The sequence below is a fragment of the Kryptolebias marmoratus genome, linkage group LG14, assembly GCF_001649575.2.
Source record: "Kryptolebias marmoratus isolate JLee-2015 linkage group LG14, ASM164957v2, whole genome shotgun sequence".
In the NCBI taxonomy this organism is placed as follows: Eukaryota; Metazoa; Chordata; class Actinopteri; order Cyprinodontiformes; family Rivulidae; genus Kryptolebias; species Kryptolebias marmoratus.
The window spans coordinates 3,623,107-3,647,517 of record NC_051443.1 but is presented as its reverse complement, the minus strand read 5'-3'; the positions used below and the strand labels follow the sequence as shown (position 1 = coordinate 3,647,517).

The window sequence follows — 24,411 nt, the reverse complement described above, 5'->3', positions numbered from 1 at the left end:
AAATACAAAGAAGCTAAAAGATAAATTTCCTACATGAAATAATAAATAGGACTTAAGTGTTGTGTAATTCTGCGGCAGGCCTGTAAAATAACAAAGGAGGAGGAAGTATACCAGGCTTTATTGAGCATCGCACTCATTCATGTACAGATAACGTTGAAAGTTTGTACAACTCTTGTCATTAGTGCAAACGATGAAGTGTTTGTACTCTTCAGAAGAATCAACCTTTCTTTTATTTTCTTTTTAAATGGCATTCAAAACAACAGAATCACAGCAGCCCATGGGCAGAATTTCCAGTTTGTTTTTACAAGGTGCACATTCAAGTTAAAACAACCTTCAGTTTAGGAGCAGCTCCCCCCCAGTGCTGTTCAGAGACTGGGAGGTGCTGCAGAAACTATACAAAATAATACAAAGACTTGGTTATGAATGTATCATCAGTCAAGAACATCAAGCTAACTAAACCAGAGGGCCAACAGAAAGTTGTAATTACACTGGACTCAGGAGAACACCATGTCTGAACTATGTACACTGAATATACAAGCTGTAAAGCAACATTACTGAGATGCTGATGGTTCATGCACTTCAAATCAACTCTGTTTTAATAAGTTCTGGGTCTTTAAGAGATCGTTAAACAATTTAACCAAAAATAAAACATTTGACAGAGTGCACACTGCCCAAAAATCAGAATGATGTGTTGACATTAGACAGGCACCTTTTACTTTCTCAAAATGACTTAATTGTTTTACTTCGCTGTCTTTAAGTCATTTCTTCAGCTTTCTCTAACACTTACTGCAGCTGTAATTTAATACAAACTCAAAATGGGAATCAAATGGTGGAAAAAGCAAAAATAAAAAAAATTAGGAATAAAATGTCTCCATCAGCAACTGTAAGCATTATAAATAACTGATTTACTAACAAGTGTTAAGTGAATTCTTTTTCTAAACCTGTAACACTTAATCCTGCTATATATCAACAATGAAAGGCTGGCAATTTACAAAGAATTGTACAAAGGAAATGCCATTTAGCAAAAGTTAAACGCTAAAATATCTCTAAATCTCAAAAAACATATCACATGTCCATGTGTTTGATAAAAGCCAATATTTTACTGGGCTGCAACTGTTGTAGATTGGTTGGTGAACAGAATCAGCATCAGAGTCTCCAGAATGTCCCGAAACGTATGCAGGGTTCTCAATTTCCATTCGGGAGTCACAGTTTTGGTTTGAACCTGTTCAAAACATTTATGTGACAAATTTCCTCTCAATATAAGAGTGTTTCTGGCCGTCTCCAACCTGTCTCAAGCTGTATTTTGACTCCTGCATGGGCTGTCCTTCTGACAGAAAACTACATCACTGATGAATAATAATAATCACTAAATAATTGGTCCGTTCATTTAAAATGTGTACTTCAACAGATTAAATCATAAATGTGAGAGCGGATGCCAAGGTGGGTACAAAGCAGGCTGATGTGGGTGGAGGTGGGCACAGTTTTACAAGCCATGCACATGGAAATAAGATGTGATTTTCAAATACTGACCTCTAAAAACACAGCCACATGACTTGCTGGCTGCAAACACTAAGAAATTAGTGAGACAGCAACAACAACAAAAAGAAAATCACCAACTTTCTTGTAATATTGAGTCTCTAACAGTCACAGCCCAGTGAGATACTGGCTCAACGATATGCTGTCTTTTCATTTTCTATTATTTTAGTGAAATCTTAAAAATCCAACACAAATGAAAGTACACAACTAAAGATTTCTCTTAGTGCTTTGTGATTTTCCTGACTGCTGTAGTTGCATGTACAACTCCTGGCTCTCCATGTGACAATATAGATACATAAAGAAAATATAAAACAAATCTTTGAGTTCTAAAACAAATCGCATTCAGTAAACTTTGATGAACTTAAGACTTGAGTGAACTAAAAGTGATGTGGATGAACTGCGACACTGACTACAGTGTTTTGGTCTTTGGTAAAGAATTACAACAGAGTTTAAGAAAATAAGCACAAATCAGATCTAAACCAAACAAATTTAGATTTCAAAGATCAAACTCTTTCACTGCAGTAGCTCTCTATAACAATGGCTAGTTTTTTGTTTTGTTTTTGTCAAACAGAATCATCTGAATGACCTCTCCAGCTTTGAAGGAAATAGTGGGTCCGTTTGATCCATGTGTAGCCTGAACCCAGAAAGTCTGGACAAAATGGCCTAAAATGTATGTAGAAGTGGATAGATCACATGAACATGCCCTCTTAGTTTAAACAATGCCTCCATCGATAACACAAACATCCCTCTGAATGTCAGAGGACAGAAACATCACGGGTCAAACCTCTATAAAATCATTTTCACATCCACCAGTCTCCACAGATCAGCATGGCTGGCCCAGGGTGGAGAACAGCAGCTCGGAGACATGCAGTGCATTAAGACATTGTTGGAGCCAGATCCCTTCAAAGTGGACAGCAATGGGACCGGAGCCATCGCACTATGTGCAGGGTGCATGACTGAGACTCTGAGGATGGAGCTGCTGCCTCTTTTGTTGTTCTTGCACTGCCAGCTGCTGACTCTGGTCTGAGGTTGACAACTTGTTCATCAATGGAGAAACACAGTTGGCTGGAATGATCAGTCCTGTCAGAGAAACACAAGTTAGATCTGTTCACAGAAATTATTATGGCTGCTTCTGCTGCATATTACCATCTTATCAAACATGTCATCCTCTGACACACTACACAGCTTTAAAACAAAATGTATAAAGTACACATCAAAACATGAGGCTGGAGCCAGAATAATGTGCTATGAGTTTTGGTAGTGGTACATTGCACAACGTAGACAAAAATCACAAAAAACTGAGAACAAATCATGGAGATCAATAGGAGTTTGGTGACTTTACATTAGAAAAATTACTGTAAGTTCAAACAAGTCATAGAAAGTTGGACTTTACATGACTGAACTGGTACATGTTTATATACAACAGTTTTTACAGAATCACAGGTTAAGCTTTAGAATTTTTAGAGAATTTTTCCCCACAGAATGCTCAGCTGACAGTAGATAAGGCCACACTGACCTTTGAATAATCTAAAATCTTCATCTGTCGCAAACAAACTTTTCTTACTCTCACAACTCGTTTTAGTGCATATCCAGATTACACAACAAAATGTGGGCATTTTTGTTTTCTTTCACCAAGTATGTCATTCTTCGCTATAGGACTTTGTTTTCTATCAAACCCCTCCTGAATTCACAGAGTGCTCACCCAATCAGTTACATTTTAGCTAAAATAAAACCTTTAACACAGTAAGTGAAGGCTCCATCAGTCTTCTGCTGCTCACCGTTCGACCGGACACTGTTTTAGGTGCATTTTTTCTGAGCTTAGATTTCTACAAATTTAGGTCAGAGTATTGGCCAAAATTTGCTTTGGGACTCAACATTTCTGCAGAATTTTTCTCGCTCTAATATTTAACCACCATCATTTTGTGTCAACAGTTTGGGTTTCACACTTCTGAAAAAGAGAAAACAAACATGGACATTGATTGCAGCAGGTAACTTCCTATGCTTTTCTTCAACTTACCAACAATCCTCTGCCCATCTTCCGTTCTGAGGCGGACAATCTGCACCTTTACGTTGGTTCCACTGACTGGAGAAAGCACTTCTTCCAGCTCATTCCACACACTGAGCACCGAGCCACACAGAACGTAGTACGTTCTGCACCGGAGACCCACTTCACACAGCAGACCCACGGAGGCCTTCTTACAGTTTCCACGCCTGCAGGCAGAGGAACCCTCAGGGTTAGGATAAACAGCAGGAGAAGACAAACATTTCATGGTTCCAGTTAAAACTCACTGAATCTGGCTGAGGAGGTGAACGTTACAACATTTAGTTGGGATTTTTAAAAAAATGCTAGATAACTACATGTTGTATTAAAGGGAAAAATGTATTTATAGCAATTATTGTTATTTACACACTAGACTCATTTCTGCCCATCTATGGACACAATCAAGTCTGTAGAGTTAGCAAAATATTTCATGGACCACTGGTTGGATTTTCAGAAAACTTTCAGAAAGTAACTATTGAATGTAAATCTACAACTGATTACCATTAGGAGTCAACCCAATTTAAGATGGCTGCCACATGGAATCAACCTTAGCCAACACAAAATGACTGTAACTCTGTCAGTTTTACAGATAATGAGCTAAAATATGGTGCTGTAATTGCTTAGAGTCGCCTTCAATACAATCTGTGTGCTAACACATCAATTACAAGGTTGGAGCAAAACACTTTGTTTAAAACTCTGACATGAAAAATGGCAGGTGATATGCATCGAGGAATGGGAAATCTTCTGACATGTTGCTTTAAATCAAAATAAACTTGTGACTGTGCATTTAAGACTATGGAAAACATTTCACTGTGCACAGCACTGAAACTTTTCAGGTACAAAGAAATAAGTTTAAAAAACTACACACCAAAATGCATGAGAGCATATTTTTCCTGAAGACTGGTACTGGTCAGTCCAGTGCTGCTTCGCATCCTCTGACAACACCTAACAAAAAGGAAAAAACAAACAATTTATCAACTGAACATACGTCTAATGTTAGTAAGCTGAAATAAAAGATGAACCTCTCACCTTTTTAAACTTCTTCTTGATGTCTGCGTATGTTTCCAGTTTGACTTGTCTGCCAGTGTTGGGCCTGTACACCAGGAACAGCCTCTTTTTAGTATTTACCTCTTTAATCAATATGGCCGTCTTCTTGTTGTTTCTCATCTGAAAATGAATCACACAAACAGAAGTCACCCAGATCTTTATAAAAGTGAAAAATTTAGTCATTCTGTTTAGAGGTAAACATATGTTACTCAAAAGCAATTACTATTAATATTGATTAAATGAGACACCTATTGGGGAAAAACGAAATATGCTTTGACTGCAATATATCTAAAATGTCAAAGTTACTATAATATATAATAAAATTATATATAATAAAATTACCACAAAAGCACAAAAAATAATTCAAGAAGAGCAACAATTAAAAATAATGCATTTACATTGTGTTGTTCCTCTAAACTCTATTGAAATGAACAAAAAACAAAGATATTATTGTACCAATTTAAAAAAACGGCAATAAAAATATTCCTCTAGAAAAATGGCCATTAAAGCCAGCTTCCCAATAATTAGCACAGACATGGGGTGTTGAAGGATGAAATCCAACAATCAACATCTGTACTGAGTGTGAACAGGAAGTCCCATAGTCAAGGTGGGATCCTCCACCCTCCAATAACAGCCATCAACATGCAGACATTTGTCAGAAGTAAAGAGATCACTTTTATATCTCCAAGTCTTGTATTTAAACTATAAAGTCTCCTTTCCTACCTGCACATAGAAGCCATCATCTGGTCCGTTTTGTTCTGCCCAGGCATGAGTGGCTTCTTCCCAAGACATTCCCCTTTCCACACTGACCTGTAAGTCCGACAGGAAGTCAGCTGAAGATGCTTGGATTCAAAAGTAAATAAAAGGAACATGAATAGATCTGACTTACAGTGTAGAGTTCCACATGTCCTGATGTGGTATACCCTGGTGTCAGGAATTTTCTACAGTCAACCTTCTTCACCTTCTCATCTCCAGATCCAAGGTCTAATTGAAGAGAAGTAAATAAACATTTTTATGTTAACTTGATTTACTTAAAGTTAAATGCAGAACTCTACTGATCATCAGGGTGAAAAGATGATAAGAATTTAACAATTTAAAATACTTCTGCTTCAGTTTTGTTTAGTATTTTCAATGAATAGTACCACATCTGACATCCTGTTTCACACCAACTCACCAAGAATGCCCATGTCATATCTGCCGTTCTTCTTGGCTTCCTGAATCACCGCTGCCAGAGTGTCAGAAAAGTACTGGAACAAGGCATTCTGCTGGTGGACCTCCATGCCCAAAATACGGTTCAGGAACTTCCCCATGTTGTTGTAGTCTGCAACAATAAAGTAAAGTTAGCTAAACGTTTCCACAAAAGTTGTACATCATATGTCCAGTCAGTAAACATGGTTCCAATGGGTTTAAAATAAAAAAAAGAAAGAAAAATCACCTTTGTCCAGTGACAGTACACCAGATCTGTCCTCCACATTTATGAGGCCCACACCTATCAACCCGCTCTGAATTTCTGCAAAATAAACATGTTCGTTTTTAGAGTTACAAAAGAAAATCTTCTTTAGTTAAAGTACATCCATAAAAAACTACATGGTGTACAAACAAAGCCTACAGACTAAATGATAAAACTCTTGGTCACACTTGGTAAAAGAGTCATACCTTTAAAAAAATCTCCTTTAAAGTCAGAAGGTGGAGACACCAATGGAGAGTCCAGCTTTACAATAGACTTCATCACTATTTCCAGAGCATTTCTGCCATACTGCAATAAGAAAAGTTATATGAAGGAGACTCTAGGAAACAAAACAAAAAAAACTCTTTCATATAATGGCTTGACATGCATACTTTGTTGTCAAAATTGAACCTGCTGAGATCTCGAGTTTCTGTTGCCCGTCTGTCTCCATGAGTGAGAGCTCCCTGATACAAAAACAAATTAAGTTAGTGTTTAGAATAAAATAACTCCTTTTACATCACTTTCCACCAGAATAGATTCATAAATATCTAGATAATACCTACCAGACTTTCTAATCTTTTGGCGACAATAGATGCAAATCTTTGCTCTCCTGCAAGCTCCGATATGAGGAAAACATATTCTGGAGCAGTGACCTGGTTTGATCGGTGTGTTCGCCCTGAAGCAAAGAAAAAAAAAATGCCTTCACTTTAATACACATTACAACAGTGTCAGTCAGCCTAAGGTTGGGCAATTGGAGTCCATCTACTGTGTGTCAGCATTATGATTAAAGTTAACCACATAAATAAAGACTGGTGATCCGTTCCTCTTCAAAATAAATAAATGTGTTTAAACATCTCCATTCATTCATTCATTCTATAGTCAGTTGTTGGACTGATGGTGGCTAACTGAAAAGTTTTCACCTACCAATCCTAATCCTACCATGCATAGAATTTTAATACAAGTATTCATGCATATGAGATTGAGAGTATTTCAAAATACTCAAAAACCTTAATTTTTGTTGTCAACCTAGTGATTTGCTTTGTCGTTATCGCTATTTAAAAGTATAGCAATTTTCTTACATAAAAGAGCAACAACATCTCCAAACTAACAGAAGTTCAATGTGAACATGTGCCCAAAGTGTTATTATCTACTGACCAAACTGCTGTATGGCTCTGTCTGCACTCCACGGCAGCTCAAGTGTCATGTGAACTCTTCTCCGCTGGTTCTGCACTCGTCGATCAGCCTGCAGGGATATTCCTGAGCTGGCAGCTTCTGAGATGATAGCTATGTTCTGGGTAAAAAAAAAAAAAAAAAAGTTTTAAATTTTAAAACAAAATATGCAGCTTCAATTTTCTAGAAATGTTTGATGTCAAGTGTTTAACAAACTACCCAAATTACTGTATTAATTGTGATAATTTGGCAACCATACAACAAGGAGCAAGTCCCTTTCACACTGCGACCATGTCTTTGTTGGACACCGTTACCATGGCAATCCAGGGACACTTATCTGAGCTAAAAGTCATTTGAGCTGAGACTTCCGGGATGGTGGGGAGACACGCGGCAGAATATATTACCATTTCCCAGTGGGTCTGACTCCCCCTTAGGATTGAACTTTTACATAGTCATTAGAAAGCTGTAAAATAGTGTAAGGGGGAAACTGAGAAGAAATGCACAGGTGAACTCTGAAGAGGCTGTTTTGTGCGTGTGAGAAAGCGAAGATTGCATTGCAGGTGCAAGCTATTCCACAATGTTAGCTAGGAGGCTAGGAAATCTAGCCTCATCGTTGAAATAAAGGAGGCGCGCCATGATGTGAGAAAAGTTGGTCAAGCCAAGCCGTAGGACAAACTAGAAAGTTCCTGGAGAAACTTTGATGGGGACTGCCATTTTGTGCATAAATCAAGATGGCTCCAAAAGCTGATCAGTTGCAGACAGGCATCATAAAGAGCTGATCCTTGACACATGAGGGTTCTACCTGAGAAGTTTGACCTTCCTACGTTACACGGTGTCCGAGTTAGAGCACGCACACGTTTTGCTCAGAATGTTTTACCCAGGCTAGCTTTGGCGGCCATCTTGATATTTTTACTTAGCATTTAGTTTGCGACTGGGCTTTGTGTCAGCTACTGCTGCTCCAAAATTCAGCTCAATTTGTCTAAAAACGACTGAGTTAAAGCTTAAAGAAACTTAACAGTCAGTGAACATTAAATCAACTGAAAGGTGTGGCAGCCATTTTGTTTCTGTAACCTCTGCTATACTAACAAAGGGTTTGTCTGCCTACTCTGCCTGGTAACAGCCTCAGCCAATCAGAAGACAGCTGTTTTTGTCAGTTGGTGCTTTAACTGCCAATTTATCTGTCTCACAGACATGACAAAGTCTGAGGAGTACATGCCCAACAAACGACGGTCGCTGTGCCAAAACTATAAGGCAGATTGAAAAAATTCTTGGACCGTGAGTGAAAGGAGAGATTGGTTTTCATTCCTTTAAAATGTTACATTTCTACAGTGCTTTATGTCCGAGACATGACGAGTTAAATACATCCCTCCAACCAACCCCAGAAAAGAAGATGTGGGACAAAATGAATGGAAAAAACACAAGATCTCGATGGGTCACTCTACCTTCTGGGGCTACTTGAGATAAAACTATGAAGCCTACCGGAAAAGTAGACACATCGACTGAAAGAAAATAAAAATGCCTACGTTTTGATATATAATTTGTGTATGCATCTTAAAAGATGGGGACGTAGGAGGAGTTTGTTGGCTAAGAAAACATGTTGTGGTCAGACTGCTGCTCACTCCAGGTCATGTGACCTCCACTGTCAGTTGAGAGTTCAGCTCATTGGTTTGCATTGGTTTTAATGGCGTCGTTTTTTGCAAATTACGTTGCCATGGTAACTCGAACGCCAATAAAAGTAATGACACACATGCCGAGACCGAGCTGGTCGTTTTGATATTACTTTTGCATGGGTATGTTGCTCCGTTCGGGCCGCAAAAAAGTTTGTGGAAGAATAAAAACTATAAAAATATAGAGACACTTTTAGAGGTGGATAACAATAGGTGGCTGCCACAGGAATGCATAGGGAGTGCTGAAGTGCATTGCGAAGAATTAAGAAAGAACTTTCAGACTTCAGAGAGAAGATCAATCAGATGCTCAGCATTATTAACTCTGACTTAAAAGAAATGGCTAACAAGCCTGAGGATACCAAACGGAGAGCGTCAAAGATGGAGGAATTCAGCGCAGAGGTAAAAGAAGTGCTCTCCCAGCGCATTTGTGAGGTCAGACACTGATGTTGGACGAGAAGGCCTGGCATGAACTTTCCGCTCGTATTCATCCCAAAGGTGTTCCATCAGATTGAGGTCAGGACTCTGTGCAGCTCAGTCAAGTTCATCCATGTCTTTACAGACCTAGCTTTGTGCACTGGTGTGCAGTCATGTTGGAACAGGAAGGGGCCATCCCCAAACTGTCCCCACAAAGTTGAGAGAATAAAATTGTCCAAAATGTCTTGGTATGCCGAAGCATTAAGAGATCCTTTTCACTGGAAAGAAGCCCAACTCCTGAAAAACAACCCCCCATCATAGTCCCCACTCCACCAAACTTTACACTTGGCACAATGACAAGTAGCGTTCTCCTGGCAACATTCAAACCCAGACTTATCCATCAGATTGCCAGACAGATAGGCATGATTCATCACTCCAGAGAACATGTCCCCACTGTCCAGTGGTGTGCTTTACACCACTGCATCCGATGCTTTGCATTGCACTTGGTGTTGTATTGCAGCTGCTCGGCCATGGAAACCCATTCCATGAAGCTCTCTACACATTAGTCTTGAGCTAATCTGAAGGTCACTTAAAGTTTGGAGGTCTAACTCTTGACTCTGCAGAACTTTGGCGGCCCCTGTGCATTAAGAGCCTCAGCGTCTGCTGAACACGCTTTGTGATTTTATGTGGCCTACCACTTCGTGGCCAAGTTGTTGTTGTTCCCTATTGCTTTCACTTTGTTATAAAATGACTCTGGAAAGTTTATTAGTGAGGAAATTTCATGACTTGACTTACTGCACAGGTGGCACCCAATCATGGTACAACACTGGTATTCACTGAGCTTTTGAAAGCAACCAAATTTTTTTCACAAATGTTTGTAGAAGCAGTCTGCATGCCCAGGTGCCTGATTTTATACTCCTGAATTCAATGGTTTGGATGTGAATACTTTAGGCAATAGTGTATTTTGGAGACTCCTTCATGAATACTGTTCACCAACTTGTCAACTATGGAGTGAGATAACTGGCAAAAAGATGTGTGTAATTCTAACATTCGTATTTGTATGTCAATAAAAGTCTTGCACAAAGAACTTGACCATCATGTACATGAGTCTGAGAAATTAGGATAGTTTTTATGAGAGTATGAATCTAAAAGCTGTGAGTGCAAAGTCTTGTGAATACAACTCTAATTTCTACGACTACAAACTCTTCCCTTCTACGTGGACATGAATTCAAGTTTGTGGGTATGAGTATAAAAGTGTTGGAATGACGTCACAGGGCAGAGTAATCCATCTGCGATTACACCAAACTCAAAGATATATAAATATAATAATGTACAAGAATTTCATTGACATACAAATACGAATGTTAGAATTACACACCCATCTTCTAGCCAGTTATCTCACTCCATAGTCAACCAGCAGTTGTGGCCCAGTGACACTGGCTTTAAATAAACTCATAAACTACTTCATAACTCTGTGGTCCTATAATTCATTTGTCAAAAATCAAAAACAAATAAACAACAGCAAAAAATAAGACACTGTCAGAACTGCCAGACCAAATAAATACTGTCCCATGCCATTAACATTATTATGTAGTTTTTTTTTTTATGAAAGTCATAGATGTGTAAAGAAAACTGTACCTTCTGTTTGATGACTATATGCAAAGAATAAAAGTCGAAATAACACATCTTAACCAAGCATTATAAACAGCTGTAGCAGTCTAAACGGCCACCCAATCAGAACAGCACCAGTAAATTATCCATTTTCAGTGACCATGTCTTTACCTTTTCTCCATCCATAAACCTCTGCTTTTCTGTAAGATTAAGGATTTCCACTGGGACATCCAGCTCAGAGCGAGTTTCATAGGTGATGCTGCCATCATCGTTACTGACCACCCGACCTTTACGACCAGTCATCTGAAACAACAATTAAGATATATACCAAATACCAAGTCAGCTTTCGATAAAAACAACAAAGAGTGCAAAGACCTGAAATGCCATTACCTCAGCCACATTTTCTGGCCCTCCCAGTTCGTCTATTAACTCATCCAGAGTGTTGGGAGGTAGATCCTCTGCCAAGTCTTCCAGTTGTTCCAGGAGCCCTTTCTTCATTTTCTGGGCAAGTTCCACCGAGTCCTGACTTGTTAGACAGCTATCCTGAGTCTCTGTCCTGACTTATCAACAGAAATAAATCATTTATTAACCCTCAAAAGGACTAACTCAGGGAATTATAACTTGGCTTTGGCACGAAGCAACATGCAGGGTTGATAGTGTGTGTGTGTTAAACTGAGCTTAACTTTTTTCCATGCCTGGAAAATGAACATGAAGTTGGGAGTGCTATATATGCATATTATATGAAAATAACCCTTTTGACCCATGGGCGGTTTATGGTTCCAACATCAATGCTGAGACATTCGTAATGTTTACTTTTTTGCTGGCAAGGTGCTGCGTTTTCACCCTGCCTGCATTTAGTCATAAAATCAGACCAGTACATTTAAAATTGCTATTGTGCTAATGTCGGCGGCTACAATGATGTTGAATGAAAACATGTCATGCTTTAGCTTTTCTCATAGATTTTTTAAAAACTCTAGTGAGATACTGTGTTTGAATACATAGAATGCTGCCTTGAATCAGACAGGAGCGTGAGGGCGATTTTATCCTCTGCTAACTTCTTGCATAAACTGATGAGTGGAGGAGTGATGGTAAATGATAAATGTAGCTCAGCAATGAATGCAAATTCTTTAATCTGTCACATGACCGGTCAGTGAGGGTGGGATGTCTTCCCCTGGCTTCATAAACTTGTGGTCCATGCTTAGTTCACATTCCAAGCATGTGAAACAGACATTGAATGGCACATGAACAGCTGCTAAATCTGAATCAAAGTTTTGCAAAGACCCAAGGCCTGCCCCACCCTATTTTAGTGTGGTTGGGAATAGAAGCTGCGCCTTTGTTAGATCCAAGGAAATGTCTGATAAACTCCAGGGCAAACCCAAGTGCTCTCAGACCTGAATATGCTTACCTGGGGCAGGTGTGCTGGTGGTAACTGAGGCTGTAAAACCAGGCCTGGTGGAGCCTAATCCAGAGGCTAACAAGGCACTCTGAATTGAATCTGGATCAATACTTTTCCTTCTCTTTTTTTTCTTTTTCTCTTTCCTTTTCTTTGGTTCCTTTCTTATGAGCCATGGATCTAAAAGAAGGAAGACAAAGATTTGATGTGTGTAATAAATTGGAGGTTTTATTTCTACGTTTGTAACCTCTTTTAATAAGCTCACCATCTTCCTCGTCATCATTAGACTCGTCTCTGAAGGGGTTGAAATCGTCGTCTTCATCTGCTGAGCTGATAGATTTAAAGCTGTCATCGCTGTCTTTCCCAGATTCTTTGTCAGATTCTTCTGACTCACTCTCCTCTGAACTTGTGCCTGAAAGACCACCATGTTTGCGCGGCCTTTTTTTCTGTGTTTTTTTTACCTCGGAACCTGGCAAGATCAAATACAATGACAGATGTAATAGATCGTACAGTTTTGTATAAAACCATTTTTTTTAGTTTCACTTTAGATTTGTTAATTTTTGTTTATATTACCTTTCCTTTTCTTCCCTTTCTGTTCAGGCTCTGGGGCATTGTCACTTGGAGAGGGTGTCTTTTTTGCTGAGAGGTCAATACCCAGCAAACTGTAAAGCTTCTGCCTGTCTGGAGCAGGAAAGTGCTTCTCAATCAGAGACTGCAGAACACCTCTGCAATGAAAACACATAGTTGCAGTGATATATTACCAACCATATGTTTACATTTTATGAAAAAAGATTTTTTAGTTAATTCATACTTTGCCGTTGATACAAAATCATTAAGTTCTCCTCCACCTTCCTCCAAGGCCTCCAGTGTTCTTGCTTCACCAGTGGACTGAAGACCTATCACCACACACTGAAAAGAAAATGGATAATTAATGTTTTGAGAATACAGCTAACTATCACTGCTGTAACGACAACTGGTTTTTAGAGATGCTTTGGGAATGTGTTCGTGATCAGCACTGGCCGATATTTGGCCTGATTAATCATGATCACAGATCAGCCGGTCACTCAAGTCCTCCGTTTCGGGTCATTTTTGGAATGTAGTGAAAACTATGCTTGCCGAACCTGCACGCTTAGAACATCTTTTAACCCAACATGAAACATCCATTATGACTATGACTACAGTCAAAAAAAAGCCCGCAACTGAAAAAAAAANTCCAGTGTTTACTTTCTGAGAGTTTTGTTAAAATCCGTCCAGTGGTTTATGAAATAATTTGCTAACATGGCAGAAACACACACACACACACACACACACACACACACAGACATCTTCAAGCTCAAAATTTTGTCTGTAGCTCATGCCCAGAATTTTTGAATTTTTAGCTCTATTCCTAACTCGTCTGATTTTGAAGTGTTTCTGCAACCTCTCCTCATAGGAGGAGCAATTCTTCTACACGTTTAGATATTTTTGTTTAAGTGAGTGTTTGTTGGTAATAGTTAATTTAACATGTTAACAATTAAGAAACATTTTTTAAATAAATCTACATTACAGGAGATGTTTTACCTTTCCATTCTGGACCTCCTCTCTGGCCAGCTGAACCACACGGCGGACTTTAGAGGCAATGCAAAGATATTTAAAGAACCTCTGGTGGGCAGACCAGAACTGACCCCACATTGACTTCTTCATACGTTGCTCTGCTTCCATGAGATTTGCCGCCTGCTGGAACTTCTCACGTGCTGTCACCCACTGCAAAATAGAGAGAATGGTTGAGTCAACTTGACTGCTTGCGCTAATCCAGGAATTAAAGCATAATGCCCAAATGACATGATGAGTTTACCAGATTTACAGACTTGTTGTACATGTTAATGTACTGCTGAGTTAAGGGAACCTCCTCAATCTTGAAAGTCACTCCAGTGAAACTCAGCTGTCTTGCAATATACATGCCCCTGAGCTTCATGTCCATGGCTACGATTTCCATGGCACCAACACCTCTGAAATTTAAGAGCGAATATACAAAAACAGATGTTTAAAAAGGTCTTTCAAATCTACAAATATTTATTCTTTGGGGAGATTTTATGGTCACCTGTAAAAACAAAAACTCACCTGCGCTCCACAGCTTGAATAAAGTTGCCAAATTCTCTAAAGGGTGTTTTATGGCCCCATATGCCCAGCCGATTCATGTATGCCATGTTTCGTGGCTCAGAGGCACCTAGATGATAAAGTATAACAAAATTAAAAAAAATAAATAAATGATAATTAAAAAAGCACAATATTTTTTCATGTTTACAGATTCCCATTTACACTGTTTAGGTTTCCAATACACTGATCAAACAAATTGACAATGTTCACTGACCTGTAGCACTGGCATACACAACCCGAGCTTTGGGAAGTTTGTTCTGCAGCTCCAAAACTGCAAGCCCAGTTTTTGTAGGCTTGGATGACCCAATGGGACATACATTTTTGGCTTTATGGCACTCATCAAAGACAATCTATAGACATTTTGTTAAGGAAAGTCAACACAGTTTAGATAATCCAACGTCGATTTTTTCCAGCTTTAATGTTTACGTGGACATGTTTTTAAAAAAATATTATTATTAATTTTTATATCTGAGCAATGACTGTTATTAATGTGCTTTAAAAAGTTTATACGCAAGGATACAACCCCATCAAAGTCCTCTCCACACCAGTGGAGAAGCTGTTGAAACCTGGTCTTGTATTTTCCTCCTGACTGGCTCTCTCCTATCAAAGATGAGTATGTGGCGAAGATTACACCTTTCTTCACACTCCCATTGTGTTTTGAGGAGATTTTGCCATATTTAAACTGAAAATAGTTAAATATTAAAGTCCTTTTAGCAAATTAACACTTTGAAATAGTCTTGTCTTTTGCATAATTTAAATATCTTACCTTGTTTAGCGAATGAACTTGGATATTCTTTGCTCCGATATCCCGCAAATCCCTTTCAGCATCATATTTTAAATCATTTGAGACACTAAACCTAACAGAAGACCACAACATAAGGGAAAGAAAAAAATACAAGTAAGGTAATTATGTTTAAGCTTAAAATAAATGTTTTGCAATAACTGTGTAGCCCCGAGTACAAAATTGGAAAATTTCAGGTCATTTACCAAAGAGATCTCTTTCTGCCCAAAAGGTAATTCTCATATATGATCCCTGCAATAGTTCGGCCTTTCCCCACACCGGCTCCATCACCAATCAAATACGCAGCTCTATCACCACTTGGAAGGAACGTCTCATGTTGCTGTTGAGAAAGCAAAAACAAATACACAATTTCAAACCAGAATGTATTGTGACATTTGATTGTAGCCTCACAATAAAAATGTGAGTTTGTCACATTTACAGCTGCAGAAATCTTTTCCAAAGTCTGGAGTGTTATTTATTTATTTTTATTTGGTACCCTTTCCTGAGCTCTTAAGATCAATTTTTATGACTGCGTACGCGTACTTTGTGTCGCACAATAAACTGCCCGGCGAGAAACGGTGTTCACATCGAACTGTTTTGTGTGCGACACCAACCGCTCTCAGTTGAGAATCGGCGTCAAGGATGCGCAGCATGACTGCTGCTCTCTGAGAGCACTGACAGGTGTGCGGTGGCTGCCCTGGTGGTGAAGAAATGGGGCTCAGGCACCTGCTTTTCTTTTCCTTTTTAAAGCTAAGAGGCAATCGATCTCTTCCTCCTCGTCATTTGACGTCATGACCGAAATTTGTCACGGGAAAATTTTAGGCAATATCTACGCTCGAGTATGAAGTCTCAACTGTCCACGGACAGTAGGCATGGAGTCTGCACAGTACGCCCGAGTACGTGAGGGCCTTTAGTGTTTTTCAAGCGATGTTCTGTCAAATAGTTATCAATAGAATCAGTTAAGCCGGGCTAATGGTGAGCCAAACAAGGGCATTACTTTAAGGCTGCGACTGATGATTATTATGGTAGTGGACTAATTTGTCAATTTTTTTCTCCAAATAATCAATTAGTCAACAGTTAAATAATTTGTCTCTACTTTCTATGTGTGTACCTCCTGTTCTCTTCATGTTTGACCTGACCCGCTTTAGTCTGCCCACCTGTAAACATCACCCTGAAATCTCTGCAATAATCAGGATATACACACACCTTTTCCAAAGCAAAATTCAAGCACTAAAAGAACTTTCAAGAATTCCAGGACATACAACAACAGTACATAGTAGACTATCCCTTTAAATAAGGACATAAAAATTAAATTCAGTTTAACAAAGACAAACTCTACGTGTACTCTTAGAAGTACAAGAAGTACAGCAACGTATTCATTATCTGAAAAATATATATACACAAAAAAGATCAATAGAAAATGTTTTAATAAACAAAAATGTGTGCTTTTGAAGATGTAGACAGTTAATACTAAGTTTAGTGGTTATACATTATTGTTATTGTGTGCAAAACCTACTTTTTAAAATAGTTTTCCTTAGTGTAATGAATACTGTGTACCTGAGCTGCATATGTAATGGCTTCCAGCTGCAGTGCAGACAAGCAGCCTCGATCAATGACTTCTTCTGGGATGGACAGTCTGTACCACACATCTGGAGGGCTTACGCTGGACAGAGAACTGGTCTCCACCACAGGATCAGGATGCCTCAGGCCGATTTTCACTGCATTTACAAGCTCAGAACAATCAGTTCACATACACACACATTTTCCATTATTAAATTGCATATTTTTCTAAACTCAACTTTTCAGTGAACTTCTGAGTGGTTTATATTGACGGCTGTAAATTTCTAGTGAAAGTTTTGTACAGTGTTGTTTCTATCATTGTAAATTTACAGTAAAGTAGTTTTTAAAAATCTCTTACAAGCTTTAGGGCTGGATGACCTTGTGACAACAGAATTTATTAACATTCTTCAGGTACAAGGCCACATACCATGCAAGATGTAACTACTGGAAGGAACTTGGGGTTCACATTAAAAGTGGGGGTTATAATCTACTTTTAGATTCATCACAGACATGCAAGATTATAAAAAAGTTTTTAATGTCAAAACTTGATGTTGACAAATTCAAATTATGTTGCCACTTTGAGTAAGCAAAGTAGCTGCTGTGTGATGACATTTGTTCAAGTAGAGTTACTGTACATTCCTGTAGTAAAAACATTCTACAGTAAAGCTGCGTGTTTTCACACCTTTTTCATCTTTTCTCCACTGAACTTTGAAGAAATCCATCTGTAAATAATAGCTGAAGTTATAACAGCTATTATTGTTAGTAATAACTGAGAAACATCTAACTTGATTTATCTAAAATATAAAAATGTTTCCATATTGAAAAAGATTTATATAAATTTCAAGTGATAGACAATGCTATTTGTGTTAGCTTTACTATAGCATTTTCAATATTAAGTTATTGTTTGAGTTTTTTCTTTTAAATCTAATATTTTAGAAAATGGAATAGGGAATAAAGTTAGTAAGCACTAATGTTTTTCCATACGTGGTTCTCATTTTTATCTAGAAATAAATAAATAAAATCAATTTCCATACTCTACAAATTTTGAGACTGTATAAGAAAACCTGTATATGATGATGAAAATGCATTTGGATTTGGGGCATTATTGAATAAGGTGATGCAGCAGTATAATGTTCCCACACAATACAAATAATTTTTAATCAATTTGGGGTCTTTAACTATAATCCAAGTCCAACTTACTGAATGATGGTCCACAGTAAATGTATATATTTTAGTTTTGAGAGCCCCACCCCTTATACATTTTTAGTCTTTGTTACCAAATGTAGGTTTAATTTTAATAAGAATATGATATTGGAACAAACACTGCTTCTGCTATCTTTAAATCTGACCTCCAACACAAAAGTCATTATTACATTTCATTGGCATGTACTCTGCATAGGTCTCTGCATGACCAAGCTCATCTTCCTCTTCCTCCTCAGGCTCATCTTCCTCCTTTAGTCCTGGGGGTTTCTGTATACACACAGTCAAATATAGTGATGACAAGTTTGTACAATATTTCTTTTACATTGAGGCATAATATTTTGCCAACACTCCTAATAAAACTTACCAGAGAATTGGAAAAGTTTTGTATTTTAATGTCATCTTTAACCCAGATCCTGGCACCATCTTTACCCAACACATCTTTCTTGATACCATTGTTTATGTCACCTGAAACACCAGAGAAAACCAGTTTATTACTGATGTGGTCATTAACACTCAACATTTCTACTGTTGGCTTTCTCATCTGGTGTTACTGCAACAGTGATGAAGATACTTGGGCCATCTGCCCACATTCTTAATTACATCTTAATAAATACTGAGAGCAGGTAAACGGTCTTTTCCTTCAGAAACATGTTGCACTGGACCTTCCCGTCTGAATGCACAGACACATTAAAACAATACATTAAGCTGAGGAGAATGAATTCAATGAATTCTGAGTGATTGCGACCAAGTGATTAGCAAGCTGTGTGGCTGCATTTTGAACGGCCAATTTTGTGCACACACACCTGAACTTGTGGCTGTTGCTGTTGCCACAGGCGGAGCAATGTCAGGTGGAGGTTTTAACTTCATGAGCTCCATTAGGCTGTTGCTCTTTAGACCCATACTCTTCACATTGCCAGTTCGAAGGAGGTCTTTCAGCTGAATCTGCTGAAAAAATTGAATGTGACCAAAGTAATCAAGTTTGCTGTGAAATTTCAAACAGACTTTAAAATAAATAAATACATTTTTTAATATGCTTACCTGATCTTTGTTAGAAGGCACTACTGTAGACACCGAAGGAGAAACACTTGTAGTCAAGGGGGTTGATGAACCTCGCAGAGCTGAATTCGCCACATGGACCACCTTGGTGACAGTTATGGTATGCTTGATTGGGTTGGTCACTGACTGTTTTGTCACAGTAGCTCCCAGCGATGGCAACTGATTCAGCTGATTTAAGACAAATGTGGTGGTTGATGGCTGAGGTTTATGCTGACACAAAACAACAAGAAAGTTTTAATTCATATTACTAACTAAATGTGGTTCAAAAAATTTATCAGAGGAACAACATGTTGTGTAGCCTCACTCTGATTGTAACAATAGGGACTGCAGTTGAGGGCTCAGGTCGAACAACCTCCACTGATTCTGTTCCCATACCAACATCCAGGGCACCGATGGAGATGGACTGGAAGAAAGACAACAACAAAAAACTATTTAATATTTACACTAAAAGAAAAATACAATGTGGTGTAATTTCTGCAAAAGAAATGACTAAGAATAATCTTACTTGTTGAGTTGTAGAAGGCTGTGTAACATCCTGAGAATCAATGTCTAAACCAAGATCATTTGGACAAATTCCACTTTCACTTAAAGCAGCAAGGAGTAAATCCTGTCCAGGATCCATCTGCAAATCAGATAAGTACAGCCATAATCAAAGAATGGGTAAGATCTTAATATTTCTTTTTAATTTTTTTAAAATAAAATAAATCATCTAAATTGCGCCATTTAGAGAAGACTAATCACCAGTGACTAAATAATACAGCATCAAGTTGTCGCCTTTCATACCTTAGGAACTCAGTTTTTGATAAAACCAAAAACAAACAAACAAACTTTTTTATCAAACACTTTACTTCATAAGATATTAAAGAAACTAATCTCTACTTCAACACAGACCTGAACCAAACAATACCTGGTTCAGGTCTTTGCTGAACCAGGTGTTAGGAATCTAAAGTCATTTTTCACAGCCTTATGTAAAAAGATAAAGGCTCTGCTTTAAAAAAGTAAGTCAAATACATTTATAACCTACAGGCTAGTCTATTTAAATCTTTACAGAACATATTGATGTACTAAACTCATGACAGAGACTCGCGCTCCTATGTTTAGTCGTTTGAAATAAATAAATGTTGATAAGAAGTAGGGGTGGAGGGATGGTTATGATCTATTTGTCGATGAAGACATGACATAAACAATCTGAATTGATTAAAAACTAATTATTCAATATTAATAAATTCCTGTTGCAGAATCTAGCATCCAGACAGTTTACGGAGTGCACACAATAGGCTGATTGAGACATACAAGTAGAGCTGTGCAATTAATCATATTTGTAGTTTGGATTTAAATTTTGGTTTCAATCAATCACAACATACAATGTAATGAAAAAAATTTCATTATTAAAAAATACTGAACTACATTTTGCTCCTGAACAAATAGCTGCTGTAGGCTGTGTGTGAGGGGGACACAGACACAGCTCTGCTGCACTTACAAATAACTTCCCCTGGAGTTTCATTGGTACATAATGACTAAGCCTGAACAAGGTAATTATTTGATGGACATTTAGAAAATGAAACAAAAAAAGCTGTGGTTATTCATTACTTCAAAATCCTCCACATGAAAATCAATCAGGAGAAAAGAGATGGGTGTTTGTTCAAAGACTGCTACTGTAAGTTAAGAACAGTGTTATAACAACAGTTTTATGTTATTCTTCCTGTAATAACAATGAAATCAAGATTGAATTTAAGATCATTTGTGAAACGCTTGCATTTGACAAAAGTCTTTCTTCATTCTACGAGGAACAAATGTGAGGATTTTTAACAAAAAACTGGATTTTTTATAAATGACATATATTGTTAAAACATGTCTATTTTCATGACATTTAGGCTATTTTTCTATTTAATCATCAGTTTCCATGCCAGGTCACTAGCTGGCGCTGTGATTTTTGTATTTCAACTTCATGTGCATGGGCGCAGACACCTCTGTCTCAAAGCATCAAAGCAGTTACAACCAAAATGGTGAATACACGTATGTTCGTTTGCAACAATAAGGTTGGATTGCTCCTACACAATGAAAAGGCAAAGAGCACAAACAGCACTCTGCTATCTGCCAATCACTGTTGTTGATCTACTTGTGCAAGCACAGAAAAATTGTTAGCTGCAGCCGTCCCCAGTGCCCATGAGTGATTTCAGACTGCTGCCAGGCTTTCAAGGAGGCCTGCATGCAGTCTGGAGCATGTAAACAGTTATATAGAAAATGGTGACAACACAGCCATTTGTCTGTAATAAGTGAGTAACATACAGCTTTCTGCTATTGTTACTGTTGTTGTGCATGCCCAGAACAGCTATTGACCATCTGTGGTGCGCATGTGCAATTTCACATGTTGCGGCTTCTTTTAAAATGTAAATGTGGGTGGTGGTGGTGGGGGGGTCTCGAAAAGTTCCACTACTAGACCTGGGCTCAAAAAGTTTCAGAGTCAAATAATCCAACCACTGTTGTCGCATACACAAACAGCCGAACTACAACATAAATGTTCCAGTTTCACTGAAAAACAGTTTTATGTAAAAGGCCCCTGAGAGCAGAGTTCAAAATGTTTTGGTGTCTGAGAATCCAATCGTCATTGTCGTGTACACGAACGGCAGAAATGTTCCAGTTTCACTTATGGGTGTTGTATAAACAGGGCCTAAAACATGCCATTATGATAAGTTCCTACTAAATTAATGATGAAATGAAGTGCAATCATATGTTTGACTCAGTAATGGATCGTACCACACAAGCCTCAAACCATCCTGGTAACATTAATGAATAAAGTTTAAAAAGAAACCAGTTTGTTGCAGCAATGACTCCTCAAAGTGACCCAAAACAAGACACGTGTTTGAGGTGTCCTGCCTTCAACTTCCGGCTCTCCCGACTTAGACTAGCTTGCCATCAACATTTAATGTGTAATATTTATAAGATATGAACCTCCGGTGTCTGATGGGGCTAATCGTCCTGTCCAAGGATACTATATGCATCGTCTTTCCCTTTGTCATACCAGCTAAACTGGCCTGGTTAGAGCAAAGGGACATAGCTGAACTGTGCTAGCTTAACCGAGAGCTAAAGGTACTGAACAGCAACATCAGAAACAGGACTTAACTATCTCCAGTTCACCTAGTCCGACAGAATGACAAACACTGTACCTTAGTCAGTAGACTTAAGTTAACAGACAAGACCACAAAGCCAAATGGTTTTACAAAAAAAAAAAAAAAAAAAAACACGGACAAGGGTCCATATGTCAACTCTTTTTATTTGCTGTCGGAATTTCGCTCACAAAGTTTCTTCATTTATTGACTTCATTCCTATTTTTTTTTTATTTAGCCACGTGTTAAATAACAGTTTAACGTAACAAATACGAATTAGCAACCCGGGTCGTCGGCGCTGTTGGAAGTTGATAAATGACGTTAACAAAAATAATCAGGAGGAAGACCGACTTAAATAAAAACAGACATCTTTACAGTCTTGACTTTCACCGTGGAGCTGGGCAAAGCAGCTACGGCCGAATCCCTGAGCCGACGACCCCAGCTGCTGTAACGTTATAACAGTTTTCTCACGCGCACTGTACCGGTTATGTTGCTAGCTAACGTTAGCAACCAAGAGAAAAACAGAAACCGCTTCAAAACCGCAAACTTATCGTTTAGCTTTCAAATAAAGCAAGGCAACGACGACTGGGAGCTTTTCGCATGCGAGGACGTGAGATGAACAAGAAAGAAATAGGCCCCTGGCCGAGGATACCTTACCTTTCGGCCGCTGCGGCTCACTACGGTCGGGCGCTTGGCAGCTCAGGGCTTGTTGTCCTCGCGGCTCCTCCGCGCTCACGCCATCTTTTTATCAAACGCTCCGCCGCATGCTGGTCACGTGACGTGCAGGCCGACAGTGACTGTTTTCGATGTGAGACTCTTCGAGCAACGTCGTCCAAAGTGACTCTTGGGACGGCCGCAGGGCGTCCCTCGACAACAATAATCCGATAAAAGCGAGAAATGTGGCATTTCTAATACATTAACACAAACGAAAAAAACATAGCAGAGTCAGCGAGCTAATGTCATATCACGTGACCTCACCTGGCCTCAACAGGAAGTGACGATATACTGTTTTTTTTTCCTTCGTCGTCCTCTTCCTTTTTCCGTTCGTTCTTTTTTATTTATTCAATTTAAACTATTTTTATAAGTAACCAGAAGCTTGTCTTTATTTATTTGGATCACATTATATTCATGAAATAAAATGCATATCTTACATTTAAGAAAACAGACTAAACTTTGATAGATTTAAAACAAAAAAAATTATTATAAAACTGCAAAAAAATAGTTTGCATTTCCTGTTCAATGTCTTTTTTGTATGCTTCTATGCTTTTTATTCCTTCACTGCAAATTTTGAAAATGAAATAATAATCTTGTGCAGTATTTTAATTTTTCCCCTTTTTTATCTATTTTATGTAACCCCTTATGCATTTTTCTTTATTGTTGTGTTAATGTTGTTGTTGGGTTGAATAACAATAAATAGGAACAACAGGTGCAATAAAAAACATCCTGTTGTTCCTATTTATTGTTATTCCCATTCCTATTGTTTTCCTGTTTATAGTTTATACTTTTTTGAAATTTTATCTGCATTTTTTCTTATTGGATATAATTGAAAACTTTATATTCTTGAACAGCTTTGTGCTCTTTCACTTCCACTTCAGCATACGTCATTTTTAGCTTTTAGCTACTGGTTTTATAATTTCAGCTTTTAACTACTGACTTGGTAATATATATATAAGGATATATATATAATAATATATATAATATATATATATATATATATATATATATATATTGTTGTTTTATTTTGGTTAATTCCTTGATTATTTTGAGATTCATTGTGTTTAGTTTGTTTTATTTCCCAGTGTCTACCTGTATTTTTAGACATTTTCCCCTCAGTTGTTCCTGCCCTGTGATAACCGTTCTCTCATGCTCATTAGTTTCAGTATGTGCTCCTTATTGATTAGGTCTTTTTGTACCTTGTTTTGCTACCATGTTAATTAACAAAATAATTAATAAATTATTTAAAAACATTTTTTTGTTGCAATGATAAAATGTTTTACTTCTGGTCCAACCTCAAATTCAGGAGGAGCAGTGTGGCTTTAGTCACATAACTATGAATCGGATCTTTCCCACTGTGGAGTTGTTAAGGGGGTCATGGTAGTTTGACTACAAACTACAGCCCGAATTCTGAAAAGATTGGGTGTTAGGTGTCAATTAAAACAGGATGTAATGACTGTGTATATAATGTAATCTGATGTTTGTATTTACAATGGAACACAGTAGAAATATCAAATGTATAAATTAA

At 38.0% G+C, this 24,411-nt stretch overlaps 1 protein-coding gene across 3 annotated transcripts; it reads right to left on the bottom strand.

Moving 5' to 3' along the window:
• Positions 1-99: 99 nt before the first annotated feature.
• Positions 100-23,163, bottom strand: sbno1 (strawberry notch homolog 1 (Drosophila)). 3 transcript variants are annotated; one of them, XM_017436768.3, is made up of 33 exons: positions 22,827-23,163; positions 19,568-19,684; positions 19,367-19,465; positions 19,045-19,272; positions 18,810-18,951; positions 18,371-18,471; positions 18,177-18,273; positions 16,801-16,961; positions 15,450-15,583; positions 15,229-15,319; positions 14,983-15,144; positions 14,677-14,812; positions 14,427-14,532; positions 14,161-14,314; positions 13,887-14,069; positions 13,138-13,235; positions 12,900-13,051; positions 12,592-12,795; positions 12,339-12,506; positions 11,324-11,493; positions 11,105-11,236; positions 7,227-7,362; positions 6,635-6,747; positions 6,464-6,535; positions 6,281-6,380; positions 6,060-6,134; positions 5,799-5,945; positions 5,514-5,608; positions 5,348-5,434; positions 4,607-4,744; positions 4,446-4,522; positions 3,554-3,747; positions 100-2,616 (listed from the first exon to the last, which is right to left on the bottom strand). In XM_017436768.3, exons 2-33 carry the CDS (start codon positions 19,682-19,684, stop codon positions 2,474-2,476), a joined length of 4,212 nt encoding a protein of 1,403 aa, XP_017292257.1. In that variant the 5' UTR covers positions 22,827-23,163; the 3' UTR covers positions 100-2,473. The 3 variants fall into 3 exon arrangements, with proteins under 3 accessions (XP_017292257.1, XP_017292258.1, XP_017292259.1); XM_017436769.3 differs by having other exon boundaries at positions 18,810-18,948; XM_017436770.3 differs by having other exon boundaries at positions 19,045-19,230.
• Positions 23,164-24,411: the final 1,248 nt, after the last annotated feature.